This window comes from Netta rufina, assembly GCF_964035555.1.
Source record: "Netta rufina genome assembly, chromosome: 2".
In the NCBI taxonomy this organism is placed as follows: domain Eukaryota; kingdom Metazoa; phylum Chordata; class Aves; order Anseriformes; family Anatidae; genus Netta; species Netta rufina.
This window is the reverse complement of record NC_140124.1, coordinates 142,355,225-142,373,022: the sequence shown is the minus strand read 5'-3', so window position 1 is coordinate 142,373,022 and position 17,798 is coordinate 142,355,225. Positions and strand designations below refer to the sequence as shown.

The 17,798-nt window shown below is 36.6% G+C and overlaps 1 protein-coding gene across 3 annotated transcripts in view; it reads left to right on the top strand.

The window, feature by feature from the left end:
* The window catches only part of CSMD3 (CUB and Sushi multiple domains 3), a gene marked incomplete at both ends in the record, with an annotated part of 670,606 nt that overhangs the window by 565,878 nt on the left and 86,930 nt on the right, over positions 1-17,798 (top strand). For all 3 annotated transcript variants that reach the window (XM_084281281.1, XM_084281280.1, XM_084281279.1), the window contains 6 exons: positions 1,971-2,180; positions 6,351-6,539; positions 11,216-11,393; positions 13,453-13,598; positions 16,130-16,210; positions 17,506-17,619. In XM_084281281.1, the coding sequence (XP_084137407.1) occupies positions 1,971-2,180; positions 6,351-6,539; positions 11,216-11,393; positions 13,453-13,598; positions 16,130-16,210; positions 17,506-17,619 (918 nt within the window). The remainder of the gene's footprint in view (positions 1-1,970; positions 2,181-6,350; positions 6,540-11,215; positions 11,394-13,452; positions 13,599-16,129; positions 16,211-17,505; positions 17,620-17,798) is intronic.

The window sequence follows — 17,798 nt, the reverse complement described above, 5'->3', positions numbered from 1 at the left end:
GAATATTATGGGAGACAGTGTCAAAAGCCTACAACCCTACTACAACCCTACTACTTTGTGTGCATTTTGTTCAAAAGTCATAAGATTCAAGTGAATCATTGATTTTTTGTATTAGCATTTTATTCAAATAGCATTGGCACATTAATTCTGCCATTACCTGACTTGAGAGCTTGACCTTATAGTTTCTAGTGTTTCTTTATGAGTCATAATGTTGTCTAGAATCTTCAGGTCCCATTAAAAGCTCTGCTTGTTGAATTATTTAAAATAAAATAAAATTTTAAAATAAATAAATAATAGCAATAGTAGGTTTATCATGCTAAATCAAAGCAACAGAGAAAGCTATTCATGAGCTATAAGGGAATAGGATTGTTTTGCAGAGATTTTCAAAGACATTTTCTGTAATAAAGAAGAAATAATAAAATTCTGGAATATTGATTGATTCCATTTCAAATCCCGTAAGCTGGTACATTCAAATAGATATGAAACTTGCTGTCTTTTTATCCCAGATATATTCCCTTCTACCTCTTGCCTTACTTTACTGCTGTCTAACTTATTTTCCAATCCTCACTCCTTCCTTCAATCCTTTTTGTTTGCTTGCATTCTCCAGATTAATACTTCCATTTCACACCCCACATCCAACAATTCCAATTTGACTCTTCAAACTCCCATTTAGACTACATTGTTGACATACTATTTAATTTCACCTCCATTAGGAAGGAAAATTAACTATTCAAGTTTTGCCTTAGCTGAAATAAATCAGTTTAGCTCCACTAAAAACAGTTTTTCTACATTGCATTTCAGTCACTGTATTTATTTTATTATTTATTTAACACTCACTGTTTTCCAGTTCATGCACAGGAAAACTAAAAGCTCCCTTTACTAGAAGAAAATTGAAAGTGCAAAGATTGAAATGGACTTGACGTTTTCACCATTTCTATATGTTAAATAGGAGTTGAATAAAACTAAATTTTAAATTTAAGTCAAGTTACATTTCATTGTAAAAATGAAAGCAAATTATATTCAGAAAAGTGATGGTTAAACCTGTTTTCAGTGATGCTGTAGTTAGAGCTCTGTGGAGGCACATTCATCTAACTCTTCTGAGTAGTAAAAGTAAAACTTCAAAAACATCATCATAGGAACCTTCTATAGGATTTCATTTGTTGAAATGTTTCTAATGAGAGCTCTTCAAAGTTAGAAGTCATGGATCATAAGCTTTTCCCCTTCATGTTAACCAATATTGTAATCTAAACCAATGACTCTATGCTGACAGTCTTAGAGCTAACAATCTTAGAGCTGGTTTTATATCAAAGTGAGTTTAAAAAAAAAAAAAAAAGAGAGAGAGAGAGTAAGGTAGCATGAGTTAGCAGTTATTAAGCAATGGCAATTTAAACTTAGCATAAATTTTGGATACGAATTGAATTCTCTGTGTAGGAAAGGAAGTGTATAGGGTTTTGGAAGGCTGGCAAAATCTGTTGGTACGCTGGATATTTTGTCCGTAAGGACACTATGAGAAACAGTATCAAAATGTTTGCTGAAATCCAAAAAGATCACATCAACTGGCTTCCCGTGGCTTCCCTTGGTCAACCAGGTATTTCCTTGTCATAAAAGGAAATTAAGGTAGTTAAACAGGACTTTCCCCTCTTAATTCCATGTTGGCTGTGACCAATGACTGTGTTCTTTCAGGTGTTTTTCATTTATAAATACCTGAACATCCCCAAAATAGCATACAATTATAAATAACTTACAGTTCAATGACTTAGATAGGGTTTGTACTGCCTTGTTAACATTTCAGGATTAGTAATGTATGAGAAGAGACTGTTTCACACCGAGAACCTGTGAGCATATCATGCATTTCCACTGATTGTAGTATTTTCTGATATTATCAGTGTAAAATTTACATACTTTATTGCCTCCCCCTCTCCCCCTGGTATTGATATCAATGTTTTTTATTTGCTGACAATGTTTTTCAGGTGTCCATCTGCAATTTGTGAATTTCTCAACCGAGACAATACACGATTACTTAGAAGTTAGGAGTGGATCTACAGAAACTAGCACTGTTATTGGGAGACTAAGTGGCCCTCAGCTACCATCTTCTTTGTTCAGCACAACTCATGAAACTACCTTATACTTTCACAGTGATTATTCACAGAACAAGCAAGGATTTCATATTGTGTATCAAGGTGAGAGTTTAATATTCTTATATGAAAACAAGATGGTTGTTGAAGATTATTTCTTGTCTTGCCATTCCTAAAAGATAAATATGAAATAAAAGATTTTTTTTTCTGTTTCAAACTCATTACACATTGTGATCAATCCAGAGAATTACAATTAAAATAAAAGGAAAGCATGTTCCCTCTAAAAAAAAAAAAAAAAAAAAAAAAAAGGAGTTAAAATGTAGGCAGAAAGATACTTTTTTATGTTTTAATTTGTTTGGCATATTAATTTACATTGCATGGGCTTATAAAATAAGCATCTCTATTGTTCAATCTTTATAATCATATGGGAATCTCAACGATATGTCTTGGGTTTGAGAAGGGAATGTTCTAAATATTGTTTTAGAGCACTTGATCCATATAGGCTGGTTTAGAGTACACTAACCTAGAAATCTCCGATTCCATTTTGTTTCCTAGTTGGTAATTTCCCTGGAAGGTTCTTGTTCTCTTGTACCCAAATAGGTCATGCTGAGCTGGTGAAGACCAAAAGTTCATAATTGCATATGCATTTTAAAAGAAATCAGATCACCACTGTTCACAGAAAAAAAAATGTCAAATGTTTACTTTAAACTATTCATGATGTGAACAATTTTAAAGGGTGATTTCAAGAGATTTTCCTTTATAGCATTCCCTTATTTCTCTTTCAAGAAAAACAAACCCAAATTGACTTGAACTATATGTAACATTCTGGAATTGAGCTACTGGAAAAAGTATTAGCTTTTAAAGCAAAAATCAGTTTATGACCTAAACTGCTTGGTATGATTTTCTTCACTTGTATATGTAATACGATATAATTTGTAGCCATAAGGGAACTCTAGAATCTACCACTAAGAAGGACAGTAATATTAAATGTATGTACTGTTACTGCTAGTAACAGTAATCATTTTGGAGATGCTGTTATTTGTGAGCAAAGAATTCCAATAAAGTTCCTCTCAGTTCTTAACCACACAAGAGAAAATTGTTTATATCAAACATATGCAACATGAAACATTCTGATTTCAAAGATTTTACATAGCATATATTTTCTCAGTTCTATAAAAAGAAGTCGATGTTTCAAATCTTGGAAAAGATCAGTAAGATTTGCAAAAGAGGCTTATTTTCAAATCTTGAAAATTGTTGATGTTCATAATTCATTACAGAGACTTTAAATTCTTCTAAGAAAACCCAGAAAAATTACAGACAGATTGATCTTTTCTCTTCCTTTAATATAAGAACGTATAAACAAAAAAAGCCTATTGTATCGAGCCCACTAGTTCTCCAGCTGTTTTCCTGCTTGTGATGTTGTTAAATATATATATATGTATTATTCTTAGCTATCTTCTGGAAGACATTTTTTCAAATATGTTGCCTTTTTTTTTTCTTTTTTCTTTCTCTTTATTTTCTATTTACATTTGACCTGATATGTTTTTACACTTTGTGAAAAGAATCATAGAATGGGTCACATTGAAAGGGACTTTAAAGATTATGCAGTTCCAACCCCCTGCCATAGGCAGGGATGCCACCCCCTAGATCAGGTTGGCCAAGGCTCCATCCAGCCTGGTCTTGAACACCTCCAGGGATGAGGCATCCACAACTTCTCTGGGCAACCTGTGCCAGTGCCTCACTACCCATACAATGAAGAATTTCCTCCTAACGTCTAGTCTAAATCTTCCTTTTTTAGTTTAAGACCATTCCCTCTTGCCCTATCATTAACTAGCCTAATAAAGAGTCCTTCTGCATCTTTTTATAAGACCCCTTTAAGTATGGAAATTCCTTAATGAAGTCTCCCTGGAGCCTCCTCTTCTCCATGAGTTCATCTGCTTTGGTGACCACCAGGTCCAGTAACACTTCTCTGTTTGGTTTGTCTAATACCTGGACGAGGAAGTTGTCTTCAGTGCACTCCAGGAGTCTCCTGGAGTGCTTACTGCCTTCCACATAGCTTTCCCAGCAGACATCCAGGTGGTTGAAATCCCCCAGGAGGATGAGAGCCTGTGAGCATGATGCTTCTTGTAGCCCTCCATTCCAATGTTCCAGCTGTGTAATTCATACCACCATGATTCTGTGATAGCAATTACATCATGGTTTTCTAAATGCACTGTGGCTTACAACTCCTTCTGCTTGTTTCCCATGCTGTGTGCATTGGTGTAGAGGCACTTCAGTTGGGCTATGGGCTGCGCCATCTTTTTAGATGAATCCTTCCTAATTCATATGGGATGATTCACAGCTGTTTCCCTGCTGTTTAAAGTACTGGCATTCAGGAATTCTTTTGAGTCACTTACAGGTGCATCCCCTTCCCTCACCAAATTTAGTTTAAAGCCCTTCTAATGAGTCCAGCCAGCTTGCTGCCCAAAACACTCTTGCCCCATGTCAGCTATGCCTGGTCTTTCAAAAGTGCACCTGAAAACATGGAACCCAAAACATTGATCATGGCACCAGCTATGGTGATCATTCACCTCATCTGTACGCTGCCTCCTCCACAGGTCTCAGTCTTTGACCGAGAGGATTGAGGATACCACTACTTGTGTTCCTGATCCCTTCAACATCTTTTCCAAGGGACATAAAGTTCCTTTTGATGTTTCTGAGTCTCCTTGTCGCAGCCTAAGTTCTTCCTATGTGAAAGACCAGAAACGGGTGATAGTTCTATGGCTTAACCAAGCTTAGTAACGCCTCCTAACCAAGCTCCTAACGCCTGAGCGGTACAGGGGAATGGGGAATGGGAGCTGTGGTCAGTCCCTGATGCTTTGTCTCTGCCGCTCCTTCACAGTCACTCTCTGTTCCTGCTCCAACATGGGGTCCCTCCCATGGGATGCCATCCTTCCCAAACTGATCCTGAGGGGGCTTCCCACAGGCAACAGCTCTTTAAGAACTGCTCCAGTATGGGTCTGTAACATTGGTTCCATCTGTCAGGAGCAACAGCTCCAGCATGGGTACCTCACAGGCAGCAGCTCCTGCCAGGTCACCTGCTCCTGTGTGGACTCCTCTCCACAGGCTACAACCCCAGCCCGGAGTCTGCTCTGGTGAGGGTTCTCCACTGGCTGCAGCCTCCTTCAAGTCAGATCCACCTGCTCCACTGGGGGCTCCTTCATGGGCTGCAGCGTGGAGATCTGCTCCAGGTGGGACCCATGGGCTGCAGGGGGACAGCCTGCTCCACCAGGGACCTCTCCAGCAGCTGCAGGGGAACTGCTGCTGCCTGCCTGCAGCACCTCCTGCCCTCCTGCTACACTGATCTTGGTTTCTACAAGGCTGTTTGTCACTCCTCACTCTGCCACCTGTTGCTGTGCATCAGTTGTACTTTTTTTGCATTTCTTAAATCTGCTTTCCCAGAGGCACAAGCAATGTCACTTATTAGCTTGGCTCTGGGCAGCAGCGGGTCCCTTTTGGAGCCGGCTGAAACTGGCCCTTATATAACATGGGGCACCTTCTGGATTCTTCTCACAGAAGTCACCCCTGCAGCTCCTGCTACCAAAACCTTGCCATGTAAACCCACTGCAGCCTCACATCTGTCTTCTATACCTGTTAGCTTTTCCCATACTTCTAGTTCAAAGATTCCTCTGCCACCTTCTTTATTTTCATTTTCAGCAAATTAGATCAATTTTGAATATGGTGTACTTAAAGGTACACTTTGAAAGCATGTTTTTTTGTCAGTGGCCTGTTTTTGGAGATCTAAGTGGTGAAGACACAAAGTCTATTTGTTTTCCTACTCTCTTCTTTTCTAGCACATTACTCCCATACTTAGTAAAATCAAAAGATAAAGTGACTCATCTCATTTTTTCCTTCACAGGAGCTTCATTCCAAAAACCTGTACAGTAGGTTGCTGGTTTCTGTTGTTGTTTATATTCTCAATGTTTAAAGAACAGGAGATCATTTAAAATTTTGTTGTATATTTTCCATCTGAGGTCAGGAATTGTAAATAAATTTTTATGCATATTTCCAGAATTGCTGTGGGGATGTTTTACTATGCTTATGTTGGTTTAAAATCAATGATTTTAATTGTCACTCTGATGGAATTTAAGATATATTGAATATCCACGATTTTTTAATTTTATTCTAATGAAAAGCTTTCAAGCTTTTTTTTTTTTTCTTTCTTGTTTGAAAGTCTAAAGTGAGCACAATTAATATTTCATTTGCTTTCCACACATTATTTTTCATTTATTTCAGCATATCAACTGCAAAGCTGTCCTGACCCTCGACCATTCCGGAACGGTTTTGTTATTGGGACAGATTTTACTGTGGGACAAACTATTTCATTTGAGTGTTTTCCTGGCTACACATTGATTGGAAATTCTGCTCTGACTTGTCTTCATGGTATTAGCCGTAACTGGAATCACCCTCTCCCCAGATGTGAAGGTATGACCTGAATAGCCTAAGAACCTTTCATTATTTGCAACTTCTCCTAAGGACTGATAACTGAAATTGTTTCAGCTTTTAGAGACCTGTATTATTATATTGTATTCTTTACAGTTGAAGTATTCAATTCACTATGTGATTTTTTAATTTTTATTTTTAGTAGTAGTAGTAGTAGTTGTAGTAGAAGTAATGCTGAAGAGGTGAAATGTTTTATGAAAGTATGAAATCTCTGAAAAAGTATCTGATAAAGTAAGTTTATTTTCAGCTGGTTAGGCTGTAGGTCAGGAATGTGGAGACCTGTGCTTCTTTTTTAACCAGCTGATGTAAAAGCTCTGCACCAAATCAAGTGAAAATGGAGTTACAAATTGAATTTCCCAACTTTGGCTACTTATATTCTGTCTTGTAAGTTGGATAGAAATATCAAAGAAGTTATAAAGTGCAGTTGTCTTCCAGTCAGTGCTTTTTGAAGTTCTTTCTACATATATTTATTGTGAGTGGTGTTTTTTTGTTTGTTTTTGTTTTGTATTACACTTTTTAACTTCTTACATTTTCTTTTTACATTGATATCTTTGCAATAGGTAAGCAGGTTCAAAGAACTGTTACTTGCACATAGCTGAAAATTTAAGGGAGACAGAATGAGTATATGTGATGTATAAGTAAATGACGATTTTATAAAGGTGTATTTAATTCCTGGCTATAGTGGAAGTAGCCTGTATCTAAGACCCTGCAGAGGGACCTGGACAGTATAGGTTGATGGGGAGAGGCCAATGGAATGAGGTTTATAATGGCGAAGTGTCAGGTTGTGCGCTTTGGCCACAACAACCCCATGCAATGCTACAGGCTTGGGGGAGAGTGCCTGGAAAGCTGTGCAGAGGAAAAGGACCTGGGAATGCTGATTGATACTTGCCTAAACATAAGCCGTCTATGTGCCCATGTGGCCAAGAAGGCCAATGTAACATGAATAGTGTAGCCAGCAGAACCCCAGGGAGGTGATCGTTCCTATGTACTCATCTCTGTACACATCACCTTGAGTACTGTGTTCATTTTTGGGCCCCTCACTACAACAAGGACATAGGCCCTGGAATGTGTCCAGAGAAGGGCTACAAAGCTGGTAGGTCCTGGAACACAAGTCCTGTGAGGAGTGGCTGAGGGAACTGGGGTTATTTAGTCTGGGAAGAGGAGGCTCAGGGGAGACCTTATTGCTCTCTACAACTGCCTGAAAGGAAGTTATGGGAAGCTGGGGGTCAGCGTCTTCTCACAGGTAACTAGCGATAGACTAGAGGGAATGGCCTTAAGTTGTGCCAGGAAAGGTTTAGGTTGGAAATTAGGAGACATTTCTTCTCAAAAAGAGTAGTCAGGCATTGGAACAGGTTGCCCAGAGAGGTGGTGGAGTCGTCCTCCCTGGGGGTGTTAAAGGAAAGGTTGGATGTGGTACTTAGAGACATGGTTTAGTGGGTGACCTTGGTAGAAGGGTGATGGTTGGACTAGATGATCTTGATTCCAATCTTAATGATTCTATGATTTTATGATTCCTCACAGTTTCAGGAGGGTTACTTAGATTAAAGGCCTAACTTCCCTCTGTATTAAATGGGAAAACTCAGCATGAAGAATCAGATGTTAAGTATTGAGCATGTTGAAAAGGAATGCCTGAAAAATAATAGTAATAATAATAAAAATAATTATTTTCTGCATTTCTACATTGTATTCTAAATCATCAACCTAAATTTAGGCATTTAAATTTAGGCTTCATTATTTAAAAATCCTTCTGGATTCAGTGAGCCATAGGCATTTCTGGGAGATTCAGTAGCTAAATTTAGAGCTATCTAATACTGAATTCAGAGAGAGAAACCGTATCATATAGAAAGAAATGACACCTACACAGCCTGTCTTTTGAAAGGGTAAGAAGTTAATTCATCACAAATGAGTTTCAACCTTCATTTTATGGATCCTAAGGGAATAGTAATGGTTTATGTCTTAACTGCTAAACAGCTTAGTTTTTTTCCTTTTAGTTACTTCTGGCTGCATTTTCTGTGTGTCAGAATCAAGACAAATTATTTACTGAATTGAGTGACTCTGTTTCTTTGTATTACCTTACCAGAACCACCAATTCTAAGATAGCCCAAAGCGTATTGCTGTTCTGTGACACCTCTGATCAACTTGCTGGGCAATGGCTGCAAGTTCTGTTTCTGTTTCTATTTAATGTGATGTGACACATTAATGTGACACATTAATGTGACAAGAAGATGCAGACAAAAGATCAACCTAATTGATAATGGGGTTCTAATGTGTGCTGCATAGTTACAGATTGCCAACCTTTGTAGCTCCTAGAGAAATTTCTAAAGTTACATGTGCTTTTTTTTTTTTTTGTGCAAGTATTTACTGCAGTATTTTTAGTAAAGTTTTGACAGTTTTATATGCTATGCTTTCTTTTCTTGTTTATTTGTTTGTTATTAGTGAAGGAAAAATGTAATTAGGTATCTTCTAGTTGTTTTGATTTGAGGTAAAGTTCTTCTGTCCAAAAGCATATACATATGGGCTTTTTTTTTGTATATGACAGATAGCACAGATGACCATTTTGTTTTAAATTTGTGTTTGCATTAGTATATTTATAGTAAGGCTGCATAGGTTGAGTGTATAATGTATATTATACATGATTTTACATAGATATTATACATTATACATGTATAATACCTCAGACTTCTTGAAGCAGACCATCTGAATCAACTGTCACTAAACATGCTTCCTGTTTGAACAGTAAACCTCCTTACCTTACAGCATAGCATCAAAATGGATATATGTAAGACATAACATGCTTCACCTAAACACAAAGAAACAGGTATGTCCAGAAGAGTCCAGAAGCTGCCCTATGTTAGCTAAGAGACAGTTTCAGCCAGATCAAAAAGGAACCTGCCACCGGCCAAATCTGAGACAATGAGCAATGCTGGTTGCACCTTTGTGCAACAGCAGCTGACAGAAAGGGGTGAGAAGATGTAGAGAGAAACACGCCTGCAGACACCACGGTCAGTGCAGCAGGAGGGCAGGAGGTGTTCCAGGCATGCAGCAGCAGTTCCCCTGCAGCCTGTGTAGAGGCCCCTGGTGGCGCAGGCTGTCCCCCTGCAGCCCATGGAGCAGCCCCCAGTGGAGCAGGTGGATGTGGCCTGGAGGAGTCTGTGGCCCATGGAGAGCTCCCACAGGAGCAGGCCCCGGGCCGGAGCTGCAGCCCCTGGAGAGAAGCCCACGCAGGAGCAGGGGGTCTGGGGGAAGCTGCTGCCCATGGGGAACCCCGGTTGGATCAGTTTGCCCCTCATGGAGGAACCCCGTCGTACAGAGCCAAGCGAGAGCAGTTTGTCAGAAACCCATGGTGGGTATATTCAGGAAGGAGGAAGCAGCAGATGAAGAGGATGAAGAGAGTGAGGGTGAAGGAATGGCAGAATTGAAGTGTTATCGACTGACTGCAACTCCCATTCCCCATTTCCCTGTGTTGCCTAGGGAGAGAAGGTAGATGAGGACGGGGGGGGAAGGGGGGTGGACTTTTAAGTTCTCACTGTTCTAGTCTGTTATCAGTAGGCAACAGATTACATCAGTCTCCCCTAGGCTGTCTTTTTTCCCACAGTGGTAACTGGTGTGTAATCTCTCTGTCCTTACCTCAACCCATAGGCTTTTATTCATTTTATTTTCTCCATATTCTGAAGAGGGGGAGTGAGAGAGTGGTATGGCTCTGGAACCACCACAGGCAAATCTTCATTTCCAAACACCTGTTCTTTGGTTAGAGATTCTTAAGCATATTTTAGGGAATCTGGGTTGCCTTTCCATGCCTTTTTAGGATGGGGAGGGAGGTACGTAAAATAAAGCAAATTACACAGCTTTGCTCAGTTTTCCAGAACTAGGTTTCTATAACATATTTTCTCATCTGTTACTTGGATGTTGTCACATTCAACATGTATCTGAAACCTTTTTGGAGAAAATCATATAGTTAGCACTAAGAGCATTCCTGAAATGCATAGTTAGGAAAGTCCAAAAACTGTATGGTCAGTCTTATACTGTGTGATGTCTAAATTAGTAAATAACACTTCAGTAAGAATTTCAGAAAGGATTTATTTTGTCCACCAAAATTTATCTTAGGAAGTGCAAAATTGTTTTTCATATGGTGGCACACAAAATTTTCATTTTTGAATTCCTCTCTAAGTTTTTTCCACACATTCTCAGTCAACTTAGCATATATCTTCTTTCATCTGATAGTTTTGTTTGGCTACCTTCTTGTGACAATAAAGAAAATAATTCATGTGTTTTCCTGCTAATTTGTAATTTGCATTAACACAAAGCTGGAACAACGTTGTTCATTGCTTTCACTTGTGTGGGGAATCGTTTAACCCAATGTCTAAATATTACTTTGGTTTCAGATCAAATAGTATTTATAATTTTGGAATTACTTATATTTTTATTTCTGATTTGACTAACAATGTGAAAAGTAAGGAGCAAGGAGCTCAGTAAAATCTATTTGCTATAGGTAAAACAGTGGTGTTTTAGATAATCTATTACAATGATAATCTATTACAATGATAATCTATTTAGATAATCTATTTACAATGTACTGAATTTAAAGGTATGAATTTCATATGATCTAAGAAGAACACAAAAAGTGTCTAATGTTTTTAAAACAAATGCCCTTTCTATAGCTCTCTGTGGAGGAAATATAACTGCAATGAATGGCACCATATACTCTCCAGGATACCCTGATGAGTATCCAAATTTTCAAGATTGCTTTTGGCTTGTAAGAGTACCACCTGGAAATGGAATCTACATCAATTTTACGGTTCTCCAAACAGAGCCAATATATGATTTCATAACTGTCTGGTAAGAAAACATTATTATTATTATTATTCTTTATTTAATCTTCATGTAACACTATGCAACAAAGTATGAATGAAAGTGAGTATATTTGTGATTTCTCTCTTGACACTGGTGTTCTGTTTACTGAAAATGAGTGATTTGCACTTATCCATGTTTTCCAGTGTATCATTTTCTCTAGATAACAGTGCAACATAAAGTTGCATAGCCCTTGATTCCTTGAATACAGGAAACAATAGCGTAGCAATAATAGTAGTCCTCATCAATTTATTGATCAAGCCAAGTTAACAGAAGAATGCTATCTCAAGAAGTCATAATTAAGAAAAAAGTGATAATAAGCAGTTGCGGCCATGTGTATTATGGTGTTTTAATGCCAATACAAGAAACTACAGCAACACTTTCTTCATGTCTTCCAAGTTGGCTTCTTTCAAACTATTGAAGAGTACATAAAAGTCAAGACTTAACTTGTATTTGGCTATGACAAAGAGTTGAGCTAACTATAGCTGTAAATAAATTACATTCTCTGTATACCTGAATCCATGTCTATCACGAATCTTTTCAGATATTGAAGCCACCATTGTTCTTAGTTGCAAAGTAAAGGCAGGAGGCTGTAATCAAGAGGAACATCTCCTGTAGTAATTATGAAACTGTTACCAGGGGCACCTTAGATGTTTCAACAGAAGTTAAGACTTTGGAAGTTTGCCTAAAACAGTAATTCACAGATTATTGAATCTGCAGGTGGAGAGGGTAGTCTTGTAGTCTAAGTAGCACAAAACAGTGAGAGGAAATTTGGAATATTCATAATTTGTTTCATTTCTGTTGCACAGAAATATTAATTTGGCTTCACATAAATTCCAATATAAATCAGCATTTCATTCCCATTTTCCTAAATAGCTCTCTGTACTTTGTTGTGGTGATTTCTGTAAGATCTAGTTATCTTTCACCTTGCATACTACAAACTGTCTTGTCCTGTATCCCAGATATTTGATTGCTTTGCCTTTTGCTTAACTAAAATTTCATTTGAATTATGTATCTAGACTATCATCCTGATAGGTAATTTTGAATCCTGTTTTACTCTTCCCCACTTGTTTTGTGTATCAAACTTAGGCTGACCTTCAGAATCTTTCCTGAATTTAGTTATATGTTTATATGCATACAGACATCCTTTCTCTACTTCATCCACACAAATCAGAACACTACTATCCGTTTCCAGTACTCCTTCCATTTGGCTCTTCCTTTCTCCCAAATGATTTCATGTGGTTTCAGTTATATTCCTGTCTGTGTTATAAGCTTAGTTCTAACAATAAATGTAATTGTGTATATTCTACACAATTACAAAATTGTGTAATTAATTTTATTCTACAAAAAAACTCAGTTTTATTTCATTATATGTTCTTTGATGCTTTTTTTAGACATTTTCTATCCTATTTCAATTAACATAAATTTTAGGTTATGTTCTGAAATTAAAGCATGTATTATGCTATTTGTGTATGTATCACACATACTGTTACTTATATAGGATTTATATGCTTGTATAAGCAGTATTTGATACATAATGGATATATAATCAAATAGGTTATTCCACTTCAGTGATATTATTTGTTTACAAAACTGATCAGAACTTTTTATAGCACTGTTTCCAGTGGAAAAAAAAATGCAATTTTTTTCACAATTTAAATGCTTCTCCAAATCATATTATTTCCCTGAGAAACTACAAGGGGAAGGGAAAGGGGCAATGTACAAGAATTTGGACAAAAGTACCGCCGCAAAATTTTCAAAACAGAAATATATTCATAATTTTATTTTAAAATTGTTTTCAGTTAATATTGTATTATCAATATAACAATTACAAAATGTAAGCTTGTATTATTTAATGTTCATCAGTTATTATTTGTAAGGAAGCTAATACTAAAATGTAATGCCCTCGCATTGCAATTCTGTCCTCTGTACAGTTCTAATCTTTAGTACTAGTTTTGATTTAATTTTTCTATTACTACTTTGTATTTAATTGTGGAGAAACTAAATTATTTAGGCAAAGAAATTTTCTTTTATCTGTTTTTCTTAGGGATGGACCAGACCAAACTTCTCCTCAGATTGGACAATTTAGTGGCAATACTGCATTAGAATCAGTCTACAGCACTTCCAATCAGATTCTGATCAAGTTTCACAGTGATTTCACTACCAGTGGCTTCTTTGTACTTAGTTATCATGGTAAGCATGACAAACTGTACTTTTTACTGTCTGTACTGATTACTGAATTAATAGAATTATTTTTCTAGGAAGAGTAACTATTATTAATGTGAGTGACCATTAGTGCATTAGCAAACATGTGAAAGACTAATATGAATAATGAAAATAGAGCATTTTCTCAACCAATATATTAAGTATAGTAATAGTCAAGAAAAAACAGAATATATTGTGAGGATACATAAGCAAAGAAGATGGAATCAAGACCCTGCAAGTTTGAGGTGCTCATCTTCTCACTGCTGACAGTGCTTCTAAAATACCACACAATCTAAATGTTTATGAGGAGCTTGCAATGTCTCTTAGATATTTAAGTATTTTGATGGCAGTACTCTTGTTATAGAGATATCAAGATAGTGAACTATACTATGTAATTAACATTAAGCTGTTACTGAAATAAAAACTGACTGTATGACTAAAGATGTAAGTATTAATGCACTGAATTACACTTTTGTAGTGATTCACTTCTTCTATAGCCAAGTGTCTCTTGCAGTCCTGTCATTACAAGGGTACTTTTATGTGCATTGTGAATGCCTGTTGGATTTACTATCCCGGGCAACATGGACAGACAACAGACTGCTTTCTGGATCCTGAACAGATTTTGGGTCTAGAGGACTTTCTTTTTGACATAATAAAGTCCAAGGTGCATACAGAAAAAAAGAACCAGGTGAATTAGAGGAAATTTAATGTAAACAAACCAAACCAATCAAACAAACAATAGTAACAACAACAAAAAGCTTGTGTCCCACAATGAAACCAACCAAACAAACAAAAAACAACAACATCACTGGATTTTTCTTATGGAGGTTTGAGCATATCCTACTTTAGTAAGATTGGGCAATACGGTTCACAATTTTGATTCTTAATCTGAGCATTTACATTGCATCTTGCAGTTTGTAGAGGGCAAACTGACAGTTTACCTTAATGAATATGTGAATTTATATATATTATTGTATATGAATATATCAATATATGAGCAAATACATTGGAAAATGTTCATACTTGATCATAAAGTCTCTAAAGAATTTAATCTCCTTTACTTATTTTTCTTTATTATTATGCAAATTGTCATTCCAAAAGTGTGGGAACTAATGTGTAATATATATGCAAACAACAGCACAAAGGATTATTCATGAAGAAGCTTAAAACACTTTATGAATTGATGTTGTCAAGATAAATAAATTTCTCTGTATCCTTGAGTCTGTGCTTCTTCATGTCATCTCCTTACAATTTACAGCAATAAAACTGAGGTAGTGTGTGGAACCAGATTTATTTAAAACAGATAATTTGGGGATTAAAATGAATGATATTCTTAAATGAGAAACATTTAAGATAAATGATGTGAATTGTTTGTTGAATCATTTTTTTTTAAATTTAATTAGTGATTTCTTATTTTTATTTTTAAGAATGCAAATATGACAGCAGTTCCATGTTTGCTTGGTGTGTTTTCTTTTAAGTATGTTTATCCCAAGGCAGGATGTTAGCTTTCTGACTCACTGATTTAATCAGCTCTTCATCATACAGTGGATGAAAGCATATCAAATATGGGTGACTCAGTAGCAACAAAAGATACAAATCTTTTGGTTAAACTGGGAAAAACAGAAATAGGTATGATTGACCTAAATTTGACACATTCAATTACTAAAGGATCCAAGAATAGGATGCAACAAAGACATGAATAAATGAAGCTGAATCTGCCATAAATTGATGATGTTTCCTGGCTATGAGAGATGCTATAAAACAATGTTATCTGAAAATGTGATATCAGTGAAAACCAGGAAAATATACTGTCATTGACCAGCCTGACTGTATACCTTTAAACACGGAAAACTACATTGTCAGTGCAAAACTTTCATCATGATTTCTTTGGTTGTATTTCTGTACCATTTGCATTCAAATTGAAGACATTCAATTGAAATGTTAGGTTTGGACATTTCATCCATGTCCAAATCTAAGTCTGTCCTCCTCGGTTCTCTGTAAAAAAAAAAAAAAACACGCTATATTGCTTCTTCATATTCTTCCTATTTGATGTTGGTTTTGTTCTTTCCTTTTTTTTTTTTTAATTTAAATAATTAGTTTCACCCAATTATTTTACCTGTCAGTTGCATACATATTAAAACTCAGAAAATTATTAGGAAGCACTCAGCAGTAGAAGTGTATTCAGGATAACTTTAGTAAATAAATAAATAAATAAATGATTGAACAATACAGAAAATCTGCTTTTCAGATGCATACACTTACATGAGAAAATTTGTAACTACCTCTTAGCTTCTTAGATTATCTATAAAGAGAGTTTTGCTAATAAAATGAAGAATGCAACTTCCAATTTTTCATTCATTCTGAAAATTATGTTTCTTTTGATTCTGTTGAAAGCTTCTTGGTAGATGACTAGATGTTTATTTTTATCCTGTTAATGTGGGTATTATCTCAGTTATGTTTAATGGCTATGTTAACTGTGTAAGTCTGGGAGTGTCAACTGTGTTGTATTTCTGTTATAGCCTATCAGCTTCGGGTCTGCCAGCCTCCAACAAACATCCCAAATGCTGAAATTCTAACTGAGGATAATGAATTCGAAATAGGTAATGTGAGAGAAAATAAATAAAAATGTAAATATTTAAAATGTAAAAGAGACTATTTGCACAGATCAGTTTTATTTATTTATTTATTTATTTTTCAGGATGTTTAAGAAATAATTCTTCTTCCCTATACATCCTGAATCCTGTCCATATTTTAGAGATCACATCTGAGTACCACAATAACTCCTTTCCAAACAACTTAGTGCATTTTTCATAAAGTTTGCAATAACACATTTTCTTACACTGAAATTTAAGAACATTTTAGTCATGTGTGTATAAGTATACCTGTTCATATATCCATATAGTTCATAGAACCATAGAATATACTGAATTGGAAGGGACCCACCAGGATCATCAAATCCAACTTCTGGCTCCACACAGGACCACCCAAAACACCAGACCATATGTCTGAAAGCCTTGTACAAATGCTTCTTGAACTCAACGCCATGACCACTTCCCTGGGTTTCAGTGCCCCACCACCCTTCCAGTGACGAACCTTTTCCGAACATCTAGTCTGCAACACCCTGTCACAGCTTCTTGCCATTCCCTTCAGTGCTATCACTCATCACCAAATCAATAACTCCCCCTATGTTCCCCCTCAATGATGCTGCAATGAGGTCTCCCCTCAGTCTCCTCTTCTCTAGACTCAACAAATTCACTTCAGCCAATCCTCATACATCCCTCTGGACCCTTCACCATCTTTGTAGCTATCCTTTGGACACTCTCTGATAGTTTTATAGTTTATGTTGTAGTGCCCAAAACTGCACTCAGTACTTCAGGTGAGGCTGCACCACCTCAGAGCAGGACAACCATCTCCCTTGACCAGCTAGCAATTCCATGCTTAATGCACCCCAGGATACATTTGGCCCTTTTGGCTGCCTGGGCATGCTGTTGACTCATAGTCAACATACCATCAGCCAGAACCCTCAGATCCCTTTCCACAGGGCTGCTCTACAACCTCTCATTCACCATTCCCAGGTGGGTTGCCACTTCCCAGGTGCAGAATGTGGCACTTATTCTTGTTAAATTTCATACGGTTGGTGATTGCCTGGTTCTCTGATTTGTCACAATCCCTCTGCAATGTCTCTCTATCCTCAATGGAGTCAACATTCATTTACCACAATGCTTCTTAGATTAATCAAAGTTGTTTATGCCAGAGGTCATTTAGCTCATTAAACATGAGCAAGAAATTTCATTAATCAATGGTGTTTTCAAAGCTAAAAGTTCCAACTAATTGATGTTTAATGGTATTTTGTTTGCTTTTGGTTTTATTTGTTTATTTTGTTTTTATCAAACAGGAGACATAATAAGGTACCAGTGTCAACCAGGCTTTACATTGGTTGGTAATGAGATTCTGACCTGCCGACTAGGTGAAAGGCTTCAGATGGATGGAGCACCACCTACTTGCCAAGGTGTTTTATTCCTTTTCTTTCCTTCTACCAGACCAGCTCAATGGTGATTCTTTAACTACCCTCCACATCTTTATATAAGATGCAATATTTAAAATATTTCAAAATTTTAAAGATACTCCCAATATTATCACTGTTTGTTATGGTCAAATATATGTCAATATATGGTCAAATATATGTCA